Here is a 17,583-nt window from a genome sequence, read left to right as displayed (position 1 = left end):
GACCTTCCCTTCCTCTGACCTGCTCGTCTGTCAGCCTATCATCATGGACTGATTTACCTCCTACCGTGTGTTGCAGGCTCATGCGTGTGGGCGTGGAATTTGACCTGCAGGCGTCTAAGCCCAACTACGGCCCGAGCGTTAGGCGCGTCTGGTGGCCAGGTCCAGTAGGATCGTTAGGCGCGGGTGGTGGCCAATTCATCTCCGTTTGTAAGGGTAGGTAGTCACAGAGGTTACCCATAGTTAACAAAAAAAAAAAGTTGATCGTTTAAAGATAAAGAATTGGTCCATGGGTAAGCATTCACATTAAAATTTGAAATCTTAGAAATATAACCACTTATGAGTTTGTGGAGAAGAATTAAAAATACAGAGAGTTTACGTAATATTTTTTTTTTTATTTTCTGTTTGGTGTATTTTTTTAATTGTATTGAGAATATTTTATGATATTAAAAAATTTGTTAAAAAGAAACTATATTATACATTAAATTTATTTTATTATCATTAATAAAGATATTGGTGATAAATATGGAAAATGAAATAACGGATCCAATGCTATAATTTATGATGGACGGATGCGTAATTCCAACCCGAAGGAGAATTATGGTGCTACAATTAGGGGTAGCTTAATCGGAATTCGGTTCGTTTATATTCGGGTTCGATTGTTTCGGTTTTAAAAAATATAATCGTTCGATTTTTACATTGCATTCAGTTCAGTTCGGTTCGATTATGATAAAAATACTCATTTTCTTATAGATATTTACGGTTTTTCCAGTTTTTTTTTTATTCGGTTCGATTCGGATTTAGGTTCGGTTTTTTAGAAAAATCATAAAATTTAGTTTTGTATCTAATTCGATTCAGTTATGATTATGCGTTATTCAATTCGAATCGATTCGATTATTCAACTATTAACCAAATAAGTAGCCACCCCTTGCTACAATGGCGTACGTTATCTTCTTAACAAAGGAGTCAGGGCAACAAAATGAGAGTATAAATTAATATTTTCAAAGAATACAAAATAAAAATAGAACAAAGATCATAAAAAGGGCAAGACGAAAGTAAAGGGGGAACAATTAAGGGGAAAAAAGGAGGGCCGGACACAACGACAATTTTTTTGTGATAAAGTTTTTTTTTTTTACAAAAATGTCGTTCTTTAAGAAATAAAATAGTGGAAATTTGCACCGGTGTCCAAAAACGTCACGTCATTAGAAATCAATACATTTTTTTTCCTTTCTTTGCAAACTATATCTTTTTATAAATTTTTGACAAAAATACCATTACTTTATTGTATAATTTCAATATTGCCATTAAACATTTCAAAAAAATTATAGCATAAAAAATATATATTTTATTCAGAAACTGTTATCTCGGAAAACTGTTTTTTTCATCCGGAATAATTTCCATCTGTGAGAATCTGTTTTTATTTGGTTTAACTGTTTTTCTATACGAAAAAATAATTTTTTTTATCAAGAAGAACTGTTTCTCGTTTGAAAAAAATATTGTTTCATTCGGGAAAGACTTTTTTTTATCCGAAAGAAATGTTTTTTATCCGAAAAAATCTATTTTCGTCCGGGAGAATATTTTTTTTTGAGAGAATTGTTTTCATCGAGAAAAAAATATTTTTTTATATGAAAAACAATTTTTTTTATACGTGAGAACTATTTTTCATTCGGACAAAAAACGTACACTCCCGAACGAAAAACAACTCCCTCGAAAAAACAGTTCGTCCGAAAAAAAAACAAACTTTTCCGAACGAAAAACAGATTTTTTCGGACAAAAAACAATCCTCCCGGACAAAAAAAAGATTCTTCCGGATAAAAACAAACTCTCTCGAACAAAAACAATTATCCTGGACAAAAAAAAATTCTTCCGGACAAAAAATAGACTCTCCCGGACGAAAAACAGTTCTCACGGACAAAAAATAGACTCTCCGAGACGAAAAACAGTTCTCCCGGACATAAAACAGACTCTCACGGATGGAAAACAGTTCTCCCGGATAAAAAACAATTCTTCCGGATAAAAACAGTCTCTCCCGGATGAAAAACAACGCTCCCGGATTACACAGTTTCCAAAAAAATCTGTTTTTTATATTACACATTTTTTCGAGACGCTAAATGGCAATATTGAAATTATACAATAAAGTAAAGATAGTTTTGTCAAAAATTTATAAAAAGATATAGTTTGCAAAGGTCATAACTATTTTGTTATTTTTTGTAAAATACCACATCTTTTTGTAACCAAGAACCCCAATAAAATAAAGACAAAGAAATTGGTGATGAAAAAAAAAAAAGAAATTGATGACTTGTCGTAACTCTTGTGGTTGTCCATTATTAAAAATGAAGGCTTTTGATAATGTGTGGGGGTGGAAGTAGACGTTTCCTCGTTCAACAGCTATCTCTCCATCTTCTGCTGACCCACTTCTTTTTTTGTTCCTTTATATATATATAAATATATAATTTGATAAATACACATAATAATATCATCATTATTATATAATGAATCTTATATAAGCTCTCTTTGATGAAATGTGAATGACTCATAAGTTATGCATAGAGAAAGATATTATATGCAATTCCATATATCAAAACGTGCCTACATCGAATGATAATAAATACGATCTTATCTTTCCATAGTTTTCCTTAAACACACACATATATATATATATATATATATATATATATATATTTAGAAACAAAATATGTAAGGAAGCTTCTACAAATTAATATTACATGTAAACATTGGCATACATATTTAACATGGGTGAACTTGAGTTCACATCCCATTGAAAAGTGTATTTTAGGGTTTAGGGTTGAATTGTTTGTATGGAAATGGAATTTTAATTAGTCTTATTTTATTTTATCCGTTTCGGTTAGGTTTTTTTTGGCTGCCTATATGCATGCGAGCCCCATGACTTCCGCATGAAGTAGCTGAACTCTCTCTTCTCTCTAACTTTCCCAAAACTTTTCAACCACCAAATCCCTAACCCAAATCGGAAATTCTCCACACCCAACCACCGGCCGGCTCACTGCCGGCCGGAATCAAAGCCCCGGTCAGCCCACTACTGGTCAGGAGATACCAAAAAGCCTTCCCTCTTCTCGTCTTCTCATGGCTCCTCGGTTGAGGTCTTCATTAGCCCCGCCCTCTCCGAGTATCCTCGGAGCTCCGCCGCAGAATCACCGGCGGCGTTCGTCCACCCCACCCCCTCCTCTCTCTGTTAACCCTTCCCCTCTACAACAAGCTGAGATTAGCTTAGCTGGAAGCTTGAAGAAGCAGCAGAAGGATGCACAGGTCACGCTCTCTGGAACGTCCCAGAGTCAGACCAAGCAGGTACCCCCTTCTTCCCCTACCTGTCTTAAAGGGACCCAGCTTGCGATACAAAACGAAGTGCAGGAACCCACCGCAACCGTGCCAAAGGCCTTGACGGAGGCAAAGGGACCTGAGGATAGTGGGAAGCAGTATCCTGGTGAGAATCTGTGAACTTCGACCTGGAGCAAGCGACTCTTTCCGGACAAACGTTTTCTGAAACGCTTGGGAACCCCGAGCTTACACGTCTCAGGTATTCCAATGATCACAATACCAGAGGAATCCATCGAGCAAGCAGCAGAGGAATGGAAATATTTCTTAATCGGTCAGTTTTACGGACTGCCGCCCCCGATGGGCCGAGTCATTGGCGTCGCCAATGCTCTATGGTCTAGAGGGGGAAGCCGGATTATAGTACAAGATATAGGCAATGGGACATTCTTATTCAAAGTCCCGGCGGAAAGCACCAGACAATTCATTCTCACTCGCAAATTCTGGCATATTGGCCAGTGTCCGATGTTTGTCAACAGCTGGAACCCCTATCATAACCCTGACAAGCCACCAATGGATTCGATCTCAACTTGGGTCACATTTCGGAACGTCCCCCCGAAATTGTACAACTCTGATAGCATAAGTCGTATTGCAACTGGCATCGGAAATCCCTTATACCTTGATCGTTCTACGGCAGAGAAGGAGAACTTGACTCTAGCTAGAGTCTATGTTGATGTGCAGCTGAGATATCCTTTGCCGAACCAACTAGCGATAAATCTTCCTGATGGAAGTGAACATCGGGTAAGTGTCGTCTACGACTGGCGCCACCTCAGTGCAGCTCATGCGGAGAGGTTGGACATAATGTTAAACATTGCCCGAAGAATAAGCAACCACCAACTCAAATCATGAGACCTAAAACTCCTGCCAAGGGGCCAAACAGATTTGCCTCAGATTCAAATACAACACTATCGGCTATAGCTCAGACACAAGCCAAGCACCTACCAGATATACCCTCGTCCAGTAAGTCTGTGAATCAGAAGGAAGAGCCCTTAATAACCTCAGGACAAGTACTGCTCTCTGATGGAATGACAAGTTCAGGTGGAAAACCTGCCCTGGCTAGCACCAAACAAGACTTACAGGAGGCAGGGGCACATAATGAAGTTCGAGGAAGTGTCAAGGATCATGCCGTTGAGCAACAGCCAGTTAGTGAAACTGAGCAAAGTGAGGGGAATAAAGGTTTTGACAGTCCAGAAACTGCAGTGAAAAAACGAGCAGAAATGCAAACATCGCCTACTGTACTTTCAACAGGGAAAGGAAAAGGAAAGACCAAGCGGCATGGCCGAAAGGCCATGAGACATCACTAAATAAAGATTCGGAACCCATGTTTTTTGCGTGGAACATAAGGGGCCTGAATGGCCGACATAAACAGAATCTTGTAAGGAAATGGATTTTGGAGAGCAAGCAAAAAATCGGAGGCTTGCTTGAGACCCACATTCAGGAGGTAAATAGGAGCAGAATAGAGACTGCAATTCCACCTGATTGGAGGGCTTTTTGTTATTACAATGATGACAACTCGGGGAGGATATGGCTAGTATGGGACCCGGCTCTAATGGTGACAGTCTACAACACCACTAAGCAGACTATAACTTTCGGAGTTGTTTTCCCAGAGCACAACATTTTATTCACGGCAACACTAGTATATGCGTCAAACCAAATGCAAGAGAGAAGACAACTTTGGGCTGAGATGATTAAGTTGACTGATTATCAACCTTTGAGGTCATCGCCTTGGATTACCCTAGGTGATTTTAATCAGATCCTACATCCGATGGAAAGATCTGATTACCCAAGTACTATGGCTACGGGGCAGGGTATGGAGGACTTCGAGGCATGCGTTAACAACTCAGGCGTGTTCGATATACCCTACAGAGGTTTCTACTTCACATGGTGCAATAAAAATAATACAGAGCCATTAGCAGTAAAACTAGATCGGGCACTGTGTAATGAACCCTGGCAAGAGTGTTTCCCTGGTGCTTTTGTTGAATTCGCGGCGCCAGGACCTTCGGATCACTCCCCGGTACTCTTACATATGCAATCGACAACAACAAAGGTAAAAAGGTCATTTAAATACTTCCATCATATTAGCCTTCACTCTGACTTTTTGCAGGCTATCCGGGACAAGTGGGAGATTTCGACTTGGGAGGGTTCGATGCAGTTCAGACTTTGCAAAGCCCTCAAAGCTTTGAAAAGGCCTCTGAGGCATCTGAATGGACAGAATTTCAGTGGTATATCAAAGAGGGTACAACATATTACTCAGAAACTGAAACTAGCGCAACAGAAATTATTCTCAGATCCTACTCCTGTGCATGTAGTCGAAGAACAGGAACTCAGGACACAATGGGTCATGCTTGTGGCGGCAGAAGAGGCTTTTTACAGGCAGAAATCAAGAGTGAATTGGTTAGCAATGGGAGACAAGAACACGAGGTACTTCCATAAAGTGGTGAATGGCAGAACTCTGAGGAATCATATTTATTTCTTAGAAGACGAGGCGGGTAACAGATTACAATCCACCGATGAGATCAAGCAACACGCAGTAGAATACTTCACCAATCTCATTGGTATGCGTGATATCTCCACTGAGTCGCCTTCCATCGAATCTCTCAGGAAGCTCATCACTTTTGACTGTCCAGAGGATATTGTAGCCAAACTAAACGCGGTGCCGACTGGGGAAGAAATCAAACAATGTCTATTTGGAATGGCAAATAACAAAGCTCCGGGACCAGATGGTTTCCCAAAAGAGTTCTTCGTCTCGACTTGGGAAACCACGGGAAACTCAGTCATAGAAGCTGTACAAGAGTTCTTTCAAACCGGAAAGCTGCTAGGACAACTAAATGCCACCATACTTACCTTGGTACCCAAGAAACCAGGGGCTGTGGCGTTGAAGGACTTTCGTCCTATTAGTTGCTGCAACACCTTGTACAAGCTCATATCCACCTTACTAGCCAAGAAACTGAACTTCATTCTGCCAGATATAATTTCGCCTAATCAAGGTGCTTTTCTCAAAGGAAGGTTGATGCTAGAGAACATTCTATTGGCCACTGAACTTGTGCGAGAATACAATAAACCGAGGGCAACAAAACGGGCAATGCTGAAGCTTGACTTGAGGAAAGCGTTCGACTCGGTAAACTGGGAGTTTATCACAAGGATACTAAGAGCCTTGCGCCTACCGGACAAATTTGTGGGCTGGATTGCAACATGCATGGGAACTCCTAAATTTTCAGTGGCTATAAACGGGGAACTTGCCGGATATTTTAAGGGACGGAGAGGGCTCCGACAAGGCGACCCAATCTCTCCCTATCTATTTATTCTGACCATGGAAATATTAACTCGCTTGCTAGACCGAGGGGCAAATGAACGGAGGATTCAGGTACATCCGAAATGTCACACCCCGACTATTACTCATTTGACATTTGCAGATGATGTAATGGTGTTCACAAGGGGAGACAGTCACTCCCTGTTGACAGTGAAAGAGCTATTGGATCTGTTCAGCAAGTACTCAGGGTTGCATTTGAACATGGCGAAGACAGAGATTTACCTTGGAGGACTAACTGCACAAGAAGCTTCTGAGATCAGCAGTGCGACGGGATTCCGAGTAGGATCTCTACCTGTAAGATATTTGGGTGTCCCTCTAAGCCATGCTCGGCTAACCAAGACAGACTACCAACCCCTTCTGGAGAAAATCAAGACAAAGCTAACTTCTTGGACTATCAAGCATCTTTCTTATGCAGGTAGACTCCAACTAGTTAGCTCTGTTATATATGGGTTAATCAACGCTTGGGGGATGATTTTTCTTCTGCCGAAATTCATCACAAAGCAGGTTGACAGCCTCTGCTCAAGCTTCCTATGGTCCGGAAACTCATCGAGATCCGGTGGGCGACGGGTTTCATGGGAAAATATATGTAAACCCAAACGAGAATGAGGGTTGGGACTCCGTTGTGTAGCAGATTACAACGCTACGTTTAGGCTGAAATTAATTTGGATTCTATTCTCCAAGGCGGGCTCTTTATGGGTTGCTTGGACACACAACAATGTGTTCAAAGAAAAGGGCTTTTGGAACACATTACCATCTCCTAGATTCTCTTGGAATCTGCGGAAATTGTTGGGACTTAAGGAATTAACCCAACAAAACCCAACAATTCCTCAGAATCAAGCTTGGCGATGGGACACGAACATTATTCTGGCATGAACCATGGACATCTCTTGGCCCCCTGATCAAATACATTGGTGAATCGGGGCCGAGAAGCTTCCGTGTTCCGAGCCTTGCGACAGTCCGTAGTGCAGTGAATGGCAGCAACTGGGCTCTTCCGCATGCACGATCTGATAGGCAGCAAGATTTTCTCACCTTGCTCTCTACTATCCCACCACCGATGGACACCGACGTTTCCGATCAGCCGCTATGGAAATTTGCACCTGATGATTACAGAACGTTCTTCCTTACGAGCCGAACATGGGACCAAGTCCGTCATCATGATGAGTTGGTCCCTTGGCACTCTATTGTTTGGTTCTCTAAAAGCGTTCCTAGATATGCTTTCCTAACCTGGCAGGTGTTTCACTTTGTCACTAGATGCACCTCTGATAGGCAGCAAGATTTTCTCACCTTGCTCTCTACTATCCCACCACCGATGGACACCGACGTTCCCGATCAGCCGCTACGGAAATTTGCACCTGATGATTACAGAACGTTCTTCCTTACGAGCCGAACATGGGACCAAGTCCGTCATCATGATGAGTTGGTCCCTTGGCACTCTATTGTTTGGTTCTCTAAAAGCGTTCCTAGATATGCTTTCCTAACCTGGCAGGTCATGTTATCAAGACTCCCTACCAAGGATAGATTGCACCGTTGGGGAGTAACACCGGAGGCACTATGCGTACTATGCGAGGCGACAGAGGAAACGCATCAGCACTTATTCTTTGAATGCAGGTTTAGTGCTCAAGTGTGGAACTATTATGCTGTACTTTGCAGGCAAAACCCTCCTCAAGCATCTACCAATATGTGTATTGGGTGGAAAACGCAACACACAGCGAAGTGAGAGACATGCCAAGGATCATCAAGTTCCTCCTCCAAGTCACGTTATATGAGTTATGGAAAGAAAGAAATCATCGGATTTTCCGGAGAAAGAAGAGAACACTGGAGCATACTCGATGGAAGATCGACCGAACCATCAGAACAATTTTAATATCTATCAAAGGGAATTCACCCAATGATAGGGAGTCGATACTTGCAGATTGGTATTACTTGACGCGAGAAACAAGAAGATAAGCTAGTGTTGCTGTAATTTTTGAGATTTATTACCATTTCCTTATGGGTTCCAAAATCTTTTGCATACTCGCAAAAGCGAGGTTGTAATTTCTTTTGGTATATAATACGAATCACCTTTTAACCAAAAAAAAAAATGAAGTAGCCGAAGACCACATAGAATAGAACAGAAGTTCAACGAGGAAATAATAAAATTATATTATTTTATAGTATCTATTTTGTCAACCTTCATCTATAGCCTCTGTATATGTATACATTTACATATATACTTACGAATATGTCGTATATGTTCGAAATAATTGATAACGATACTCAGCGTTAACTTTACATGTCTTAATTAATTCACCATTGCCACTCTTGTCGGTTGGGACTGAATTCGTTATTTTATTTGATTCATAACGTTGTTCATTTTACAAAAAATCATGGATACCAATGAATAAGATAGATAACAATCTCTCCTACCATAATAAAATATTATTGAAAACTTGTTATTTATGAAGGTTTAAGATTTTAATATGAAAATGAAATATACTAGTAGACAATATTAGGTACAAAATATAAACAAAGAACTAAATTAATTGAAAATAACAATATATATAAATCCTATTATCAACATTATATAAGCTCTCTATAATTATCAATAATCTCCAATTATATAAACTGTAAAATCATAAACACGAGATACATAATAGTCTTTTAAGAATTTTCAATTTTCCGATGTGTACAAGTAAACATAAGTTACATCGGGATTGTATCTAACTTTGCTGTCCAATCATGCCCAGTAGTGTAGTGTACTGTAGATGTGTGTGTGTGTCCGCATATGATAATCGCTTTCGGACTTAGATTCTAAGCAGAGGACAGTATTCGTTCTGACAATATCATCAGAGAGAGAGAGAGAGAGAGAGAGAGTCTGATGACGAAGGAGACGATGAATACGACATGAATCAACCCCCAACGTTTTCGAGCTATCATCATGTATTAATATATTTCGGTGAAATTCTCAACGTGCCCTCTTCTTGATTTTCTTCTATATATATATATATATATATCGATGAATCATGCACTTCGTTATGCTCAATTCGTATTCTTCAGGCAAAAACTCAAATATTCCCTAATTTTTACTCCCTTGGTTTGAATCGGGTTATTCTTGAATTGCAGGCTTTGTGGAGAGTAAAAAATTAATGGGTTTCGTAATTATTAATCAGAATCCTCAATTTCTCAATAACTACACAAAGCCACATACATACATATGTACATATACATATACACGCACACGTTCTTGAAGATTTCATGGCTGCTTTCTTCCATGAACCCTCTCAAGCTCGAGAAGATTCATCTTCTTCTTCGGAGTTCGCGTTACAACATCACCAACACAGCCTTCGTCTCATGAACGCACTCGACCACGCGCCGCCGTCTCTCTCCGTCGACGTGTCCACTTGTACTCCTCACCACTTCTACTACAACGGCAACTCATGTTTTGGCTCGCCCGTCGATCCGGACCCGGACCCGATCCGTGACGTCATCAAACCTGATCCAGGTGGGTCCCAGGGGTTCGAGCTTCTTCCCCGGCTGCCTCTCCCGGCGGTTTCTCCCGGGAACGGTAAGAAGCTGTCGCTTGGTCTGTCCTCCCGGCAAACGCAAACGCGAACGCGAACTACAATAGGTCACGTTGAACAAGGGAATTCTGCGGTCTCCACGGTTACGAACGGTGTCGTTTTCAGCGCGACCGGGAACGGTTTTGACCCTATGTATTTGAAGGCTGCGCATGAATTGCTCAATGAGATCGTCAGCGTCGGAAACGCAAAAAACAGCGACTGCGACGGCTCTAAAGGAAAGCTCACGGTGAAGACAGAGTTTTCCGGCGACGGATTTGCTGGCAGTGGTTACAGAGGTGGCATACCTATCGGCGGTGAACTCACGGCCACAAACAGGCAAGAGCTGCAGATGAAGAAGGCGAAGCTCGTCTCCATGGTTGAAGAGGTATATATATATATAGGCATATACATGTACAGACATATATATACATATATATCTATGTTCGTAAGCCTTTATACTTACATATTTGACTTTGATTAAACGCAGGTTGAGCAAAGATACATGCACTACCGCGACCAAATGCAAGCAATAGTGTCATCATTCGAACAAGCCGGGGGCTTTACTGCTGCGAAATCGTACACATCCTTAGCGTTACCGACAATATCAAAGCAGTTTAGGGTTCTGAAAGACGCTGTAAGGACACAGATCAAGATCATAAGCAAGTGTTTGGGGGAAGAGTATACTAAGAAAACTGTACGAGAAGGTTGTGGATTTGTGGACCAAACACAACAACTTCGCCATTTGGGGATTATGCAAAAACATCACCATGCCAATGCTTGGAGGCCGCAACGAGGGTTGCCCGAAAGAGCCGTTTCGATTCTACGTGCTTGGCTCTACGAACACTTTCTTCACCCGTAAGCCATGTTTTATAGTTTCCCCCAAATTCGGTTTGGTAAAAATATCGATCGTCGATCCATCGCCTGGGATTAATTTCGTTTGTACTAAAAGATGAAACTAAACTTGATTTTGAACCAAATTGGAAATGCAAGTGAATATGTTGATCGATTGATAGGGGTCTTGATTCAGTTCGTAACTTTGTGTTTTGTGTTTGTAGATATCCAAAGGATATGGATAAACAAATGCTTGCCAAACAAACAGGGCTTACTAGAAGTCAGGTACATTTCTTTTTATTTGTTTTCTTCTTTAGAAAAATATTTCGTTATGTATTCATATAAAATACCTATTATTTATTTGGTAAAGTAGACAGTCCTATATTTTAGTAGAATTCAATTTGCTGCCCTTCCATATATGCTCTCTTATATATTTTTTTTTCCGTGAAGAGATTGTGGAAATTTATGTTTCGATCTTACTAATTTTTCGTATTGGCCATAAAAAAAATTTTCAGTCCCTTTTTCATATTGTTTATGTGTATTAAAGATCGATTTGATTTTGGTGGGTGTTATAAATGTCAAAGTAGTACGTTTGAATAATTTCGAAATACACAACAGAAAATTTTCCTCCAATCCGATTTGAATCTTCCCAAATTCTATACGGTGTTTTATGTAATTAATGCATTCACCTATATATATATATTATGGTTGATTAGTTAGTTAAAAAAGACATTAATATGCGATGTAATAAGGTTACATTAAAAGCCTCTAGGCCCTTTTGATTAGACAGAAAATCTAACAACGACGAGCGATGGAAAGTAAATATCACTTTCAACGTTTCATATGCCGTTAAAGTCTAAAGATGATTTGAATTTTTGGTCCGTAAAACGGTCATTTACAGTAATCTAAATTCATATATATGCTACTGAATATTATGTTTATATGTAGGTATCGAATTGGTTCATAAATGCCCGAGTTCGACTGTGGAAGCCAATGGTAGAGGAAATGTATTCGGAAGAAATGAAAGTTCAAGCAAACGCAAAAAACGACACAACCAATGAAGAGGACAATGATGATCTCGAACTCGGGGTTTCATCATCGAAACAACCTCGGAATCATGATTCTTCGGACCAATCGATACCCGGGAATTCGAATCTCAAGAACAACAAGAACGTTGCTGGTCAATGCTCGAGCCTGAACGTGTCTTCAAGCACTCTGGCTGCAGCTTCTCATCATCAAGGGGGAATATTGAGCAGGCCAAAGAAGCTAAGGACAATGGAAAACGATTTTGACGTCATGCAGAACTCTTCGATAGTGTCCTACGAGACCGAGAGGAAGCAACAGATGGATCATCCTGCTAGAGAATCTGGTAACCTGATCCATTTCAATGGAGGGTTCGGGAATTATCGACAGGCGATGTATGGAAAAGCAGTTTCTCTTTCGCTTGGACCGCCTCATTCGCGTGACCAAACATTCAACGATGTTTTCGAGACGAGCCATCAGATCGAATTCTCGGGTGTTTCTCCGTTGTCAACGTATCAAAACATCGATATTCCTGGCAAGAGGAGGTTTGTCACTAACGCCGCCCCGTTATTGCCTGATTTCTTCGCATGATCGGACCGATATCGAGATGACATATTTGTGTTTTTTTGGTGGTTTGGGTTTGAGGTGTTTTGTTCTCTAGCTTGCTCTTGGTGTCTTGTCGTGGTTTTATGGATACAAAAGGAGAAGCATATACAAAGGGAGTATAGGAGAGATCTTATATATTTACACATAGGGATATTAATTGAACATTAAAATTAGGGTTGTAAAGTGTGTGTGTATATATATATATATATATGCGCTCAAATAGTTTTTATATTTATATCAATATATATATATACACAACTGTATGAATATGTCTGACCTCCTTGCATACCCAAATTTCAATGACTTTTGTAAACGATCATGCGTTGAAAGATATACATATTATGTATGTTATAAGACGATATTAGATATGCATACAGATTAAGTAAATATTATCATATTAGATTCGAAAAATATTATAACTTTTTTTTCTGACCGGATATTATGAACCGATACGTAAACTAATTTTGGGACCAGGAACCAACCTGACGATTTGGAATATATCTTCCCTCCTCAAACTTGAATTTTGTATTCGGGGCGAGACAAACGTTTTGACCCCGTTTCAATGGTTGAAGTATCCAAATTTGGGTAAAAAAAATATTAGAATTTATGTTAGGAAGGGCTGAATCAACATTTCTAAACACTTCTTCCACATCTATATCTACATATATCGTCTGAACAATGCAAAATTTCGTGGATTGCCATTGCGAATCGCAGTAGTAATATTTTACAAACTTAAGAGAAATGCTAATTTCATAGTTGAAAAGATGATTATTGAATTTAAGCAATTACGATAATTAAATAAATTAAGGAATGACACGTGGCAATCTCCTACTGGATGTTTGGGACCGCTACTTCCACTAGCGTCACTTCAATGCCATTAACGCACGCAGGCAAAAAGTGAAGTCAAATATAAAATGATCAAACCTGACGTCAGTATGACGAAATAAATGGCGAAACAGAGACAAAAAAAAGTGATGTCAAATCTACAAAACATGAAGGGACAATGCCTCCTAACTACCGTAAAAGGAAAAGGAAAGGTCATAATAATTTTAATTTTAAAGAAAAGGAAACATTATCATAATAATTTTTTGAAAAAAAAAAGGTAAGATCCAAACCCATGTGGACCGGACATGATCCAACACCACAGACATTGCATCCGTACGTCTTAGATTCACATTTCATAGATCGGGTCATGTGATTATAGAATGTATTTCTAATATATAGTATTTTCATAGTTGTGAAATGAGATTTTACATGTATATATATATATATACAGTGGCCGAGTGGTACTTTTATTGTTGTTAGTTTCGCATGATGTATGATGTCAGATAAAGATAACATGGTATAAATATATATATATATATATATATGGAATTTAAATTTCAAATAAAAAAATACACATGGACATTAGCAAAAACCTAAGATCATGTATAAGAGAGGTTGAAAACGAGAATGATTTAAATTGATTATATAATATCAAATGATGTAATCGTGTACATAAATAAATTGTTTTCTTACATTGAATGATTTGGTCATGTTAGGTCGTCCCCTTCCCACCTTCATACTACGAAATTAATTTGAAGTTTCATTTACCGATCCAATTATCTAAAAATAAAACTATGCATGCATTTTTTGTTATTATAGATTTATGAATTTAAAACCTAAAATATCATAAAAAGTCATTTTTCTTAAAGGAAAATGGTGCCAAGACTGGAAAAACAAGAAAAGAACAAATGAGAAAAATGTAAGCTTTTAATTTGTCCGAAATTTAGTGATGGTCACCTTTCGCTTAAAGATCCGACAATTGTCGAATGGGCCTTTTTGGGCATATCAATTCTCCATCAATAACCATTATGATTGATCCTTTTTTTCAAAATTATTTAAATTCTCCATGAAAATATTAACAACCATGTTCGGTTTTCTAGAAGATGTAGTTGAGCTAAAACGGGATAAACTTTTGAATTATTATTTTTTTTTAAAACTCGAAAGTCATAAGCAAAAATATGACAGAAGACATTATGGAATGATTGAAAATATTATGCATTCTATGATTGTATTGCCTTTTATATACGTATTCCCTTAATGTACTAAGGTGTATATATATTGTATGAATGAGAGGACAAACCCTAATGGAAAATATACCAAATTACAAAATATACATAAATATCGACACACGTCATGTCATGTGTATGTATGCATCATACATGGTTTATATCTTTCACATAAAGGGATGCCAATTTTCATGTACAAGCATAAGACGCTCTAATTTTGAATCATGATTCGGGTATTCATGTACCCGAATCGTCTCAAATATATTTCTAAATTTCAGATAACCGAGTTGTTCGAATCAGATTCAATATCCATTGATTCGATTGGCATTTGTATTTGTTATCCAAAGTTCGGACATCCAGATGTATATGAATGTAGAATAATTTTTCTAATTTTATCCCATATATATACCCAATTATCACTGAATTTATTTACGAAAATGATTTATTTATAAGATTACCATTATAATTAAATCAAATAAAATTTCCACTCAATCTAATTTTTTTCAAATTAATATCCAATTTAAAGTTTTTTTTAATTCACCGACTTTGTCCTCTTATTGTTACTAAGATTGATATAGATGATGACACGATCATGACTTCAAATTTCAAAAGTATTGGATGTAATAATCAGATTTCTAACTTCTATATATTATTTTCAAATTTATTTGGATGAAGAAGAAAATAGAATATTATCGAGATGATGTGAGATCTCAAAACATTTCGAATAGAAATATCTATATAAATGTACATGATATGTATAGTTTCAAAAAGTATTTAAAAAGCATCTTTGGGAATATTCCAATAATCTTTTTCTAGGTTGGACACGTGTTTATATATATATCATCCGTCTCACAAATTACTTATGTAAAATTTTGACTACAACTTTTTTAAATCAAATATATTAGCTATAAAATGAAAATTTATTTAGATTTGTAGATAGCTGGAGAAGTTTTTCTTTAAATATTTTATCTGATTTTAGTTTTCTTACAACAAACATTTTTGAATGATTGAATATGATATTAATAAAATCTAGTAATGTATGGTCGAATTTTATTCATTAAATTTTTACTTATTTTTTTTGTTTGTGATAGTATTTCTTTATAGAGGACCTCAATTATATTTTTATGTAATGAAATATATTGTGGAAAGTGAAATAACTATACAAACTGAATAAGCTAGGATCGTATATTGTATATCCTGCATATTAGGAAGTTGGTTGTATTGGGAGATTATATTTCCTAGTTTGTTTAGCTAGGTTTAACCTTCCCTCTCCTCTCCCCCCACCACCTCTATCCCTTCCACTGCATTAGCTATAAAATGAAAATTTATTTAGATTTGTAGATAGCTGGAGAAGTTTTTCTTTAAATATTTTATCTGATTTTAGTTTTCTTACAACAAACATTTTTGAATGATTGAATATGATATTAATAAAATCTAGTAATGTATGGTCGAATTTTATTCATTAAATTTTTACTTATTTTTTTTGTTTGTGATAGTATTTCTTTATAGAGGACCTCAATTATATTTTTATGTAATGAAATATATTGTGGAAAGTGAAATAACTATACAAACTGAATAAGCTAGGATCGTATATTGTATATCCTGCATATTAGGAAGTTGGTTGTATTGGGAGATTATATTTCCTAGTTTGTTTAGCTAGGTTTAACTTTCTGATGTTGTATATAAACGAATGTAGATGTCTAATAAAGATGAGTCGTATTCTTCAAACCCTGTAGCTCGGTACGTGATATGGTATCAGAGCACGAGCCACCACCATCGCTTTGAAATTCCGACCAAATATCCACCGACACCGACAACACGACCACCGAACCACATACGACCCCTCCGTCGACCACCGATCCGATCAACCCTTCGAACTCGACCTCCACGATGAACACTGCCCCGATCCGTCGTACGATCTCACCGTACGATCTCCGTGTTGTGCGCTATCTCAAGCGACGACCTGGACAAGGTATATTGCTTCGAGCAGATTCTGATCTCCGACTCTACGGCTGGTGTGACTCCGACTAGGCTGGTTGTCCGACGTCTCGCAAGTCTCTATCCGGCTGGCTTATTCATCTTGGCCAATCTCCTATCTCCTGGAAGTCTAAGAAGCAACACACGATATCTCTTTCATCCGCGAAAGCCGAATATCGCGCAATGGCTGTGGCGACTTGCACTACAAAAAAAATGGTCATTTCCAACGGGTAAATCCGTTGGAAATGGCCAAATTTCCGTTGAAAATTAACGTTTCCAACGGATTTCCAACGGATTTATCCGTTGGAATTTCGTCGTTAGAAATCGGTGTCCGTTGGAAAACCGTTGGAATTTCCAACGGAATTGCAACGAATTTTTCCGTTGGAAATTTCCAACGGATTTCCAACCGGCATCCGTTGGAATTTTCCAACGGATTTCCAACCGCAATTTCGGTTGGAAAATTCCAACGGACTTTCCAACCGCAATCTGTTGGAATTTTCCAACGGAATTTCCAACCGATATCCGTTGGAATTTTCCAACGGAATTTTCAACCGCATTCCGTTGGAATTTTCCAACGAAAAATTCGAAACATATTCCCGACCCTGACCCTGACCCCGACACCGACATCGACACCAACCCGATCCAACCAAACCACGATCCCGAAACTCACTTCCCAGTAGGTCATCCATACTTCCACTGCTCCAGCTCAATCCTCTTTAACCCTAGAGTTCTAATTAGAACTCTTTCAACTCCTCCAAGTTAAACTTCTCATATCATATAACATTAATATATATACATATTCAAATTCATATATATATATATATATATATATATTTGTTATATATATGTATATGGTTAATATATATATATACACTTATTCGTATACATATATGTGTATATA

At 38.2% G+C, this 17,583-nt stretch overlaps 2 protein-coding genes across 4 annotated transcripts; both read left to right on the top strand.

Moving 5' to 3' along the window:
• Nucleotides 1-3,030: 3,030 nt before the first annotated feature.
• LOC104816978 lies at nt 3,031-8,703 on the top strand. 2 transcript variants are annotated; one of them, XM_010546029.1, is made up of 2 exons: nt 3,031-3,321; nt 8,306-8,703. In XM_010546029.1, the coding sequence occupies exons 1-2, from the start codon at nt 3,100-3,102 to the stop codon at nt 8,600-8,602; spliced, it is 519 nt and encodes a 172-aa protein (XP_010544331.1). In that variant the 5' UTR covers nt 3,031-3,099; the 3' UTR covers nt 8,603-8,703. The 2 variants fall into 2 exon arrangements, with proteins under 2 accessions (XP_010544331.1, XP_010544332.1); XM_010546030.1 differs by having other exon boundaries at nt 8,142-8,703.
• Nucleotides 8,704-9,462: 759 nt separating this feature from the next.
• On the top strand, nt 9,463-12,889 carry LOC104816977 (BEL1-like homeodomain protein 5). Of its 2 annotated transcripts, none has more exons than XM_010546028.2 (5): nt 9,463-9,574; nt 9,758-10,579; nt 10,682-11,049; nt 11,250-11,310; nt 11,974-12,889. In XM_010546028.2, exons 2-5 carry the CDS (start codon nt 9,890-9,892, stop codon nt 12,637-12,639), a joined length of 1,785 nt encoding a protein of 594 aa, XP_010544330.1. In that variant the 5' UTR covers nt 9,463-9,574; nt 9,758-9,889; the 3' UTR covers nt 12,640-12,889. The 2 variants fall into 2 exon arrangements, with proteins under 2 accessions (XP_010544330.1, XP_010544329.1); XM_010546027.2 differs by having other exon boundaries at nt 9,463-9,590.
• The last annotated feature ends 4,694 nt before the right edge of the window (nt 12,890-17,583 follow it).

Source organism: Tarenaya hassleriana, unplaced genomic scaffold (genome assembly GCF_000463585.1).
Source record: "Tarenaya hassleriana unplaced genomic scaffold, ASM46358v1 Cleome26, whole genome shotgun sequence".
In the NCBI taxonomy this organism is placed as follows: Eukaryota; Viridiplantae; Streptophyta; class Magnoliopsida; order Brassicales; family Cleomaceae; genus Tarenaya; species Tarenaya hassleriana.
Note: the sequence above shows the minus strand (reverse complement) of the source record. Positions and strands in the feature narration are given on the sequence as shown.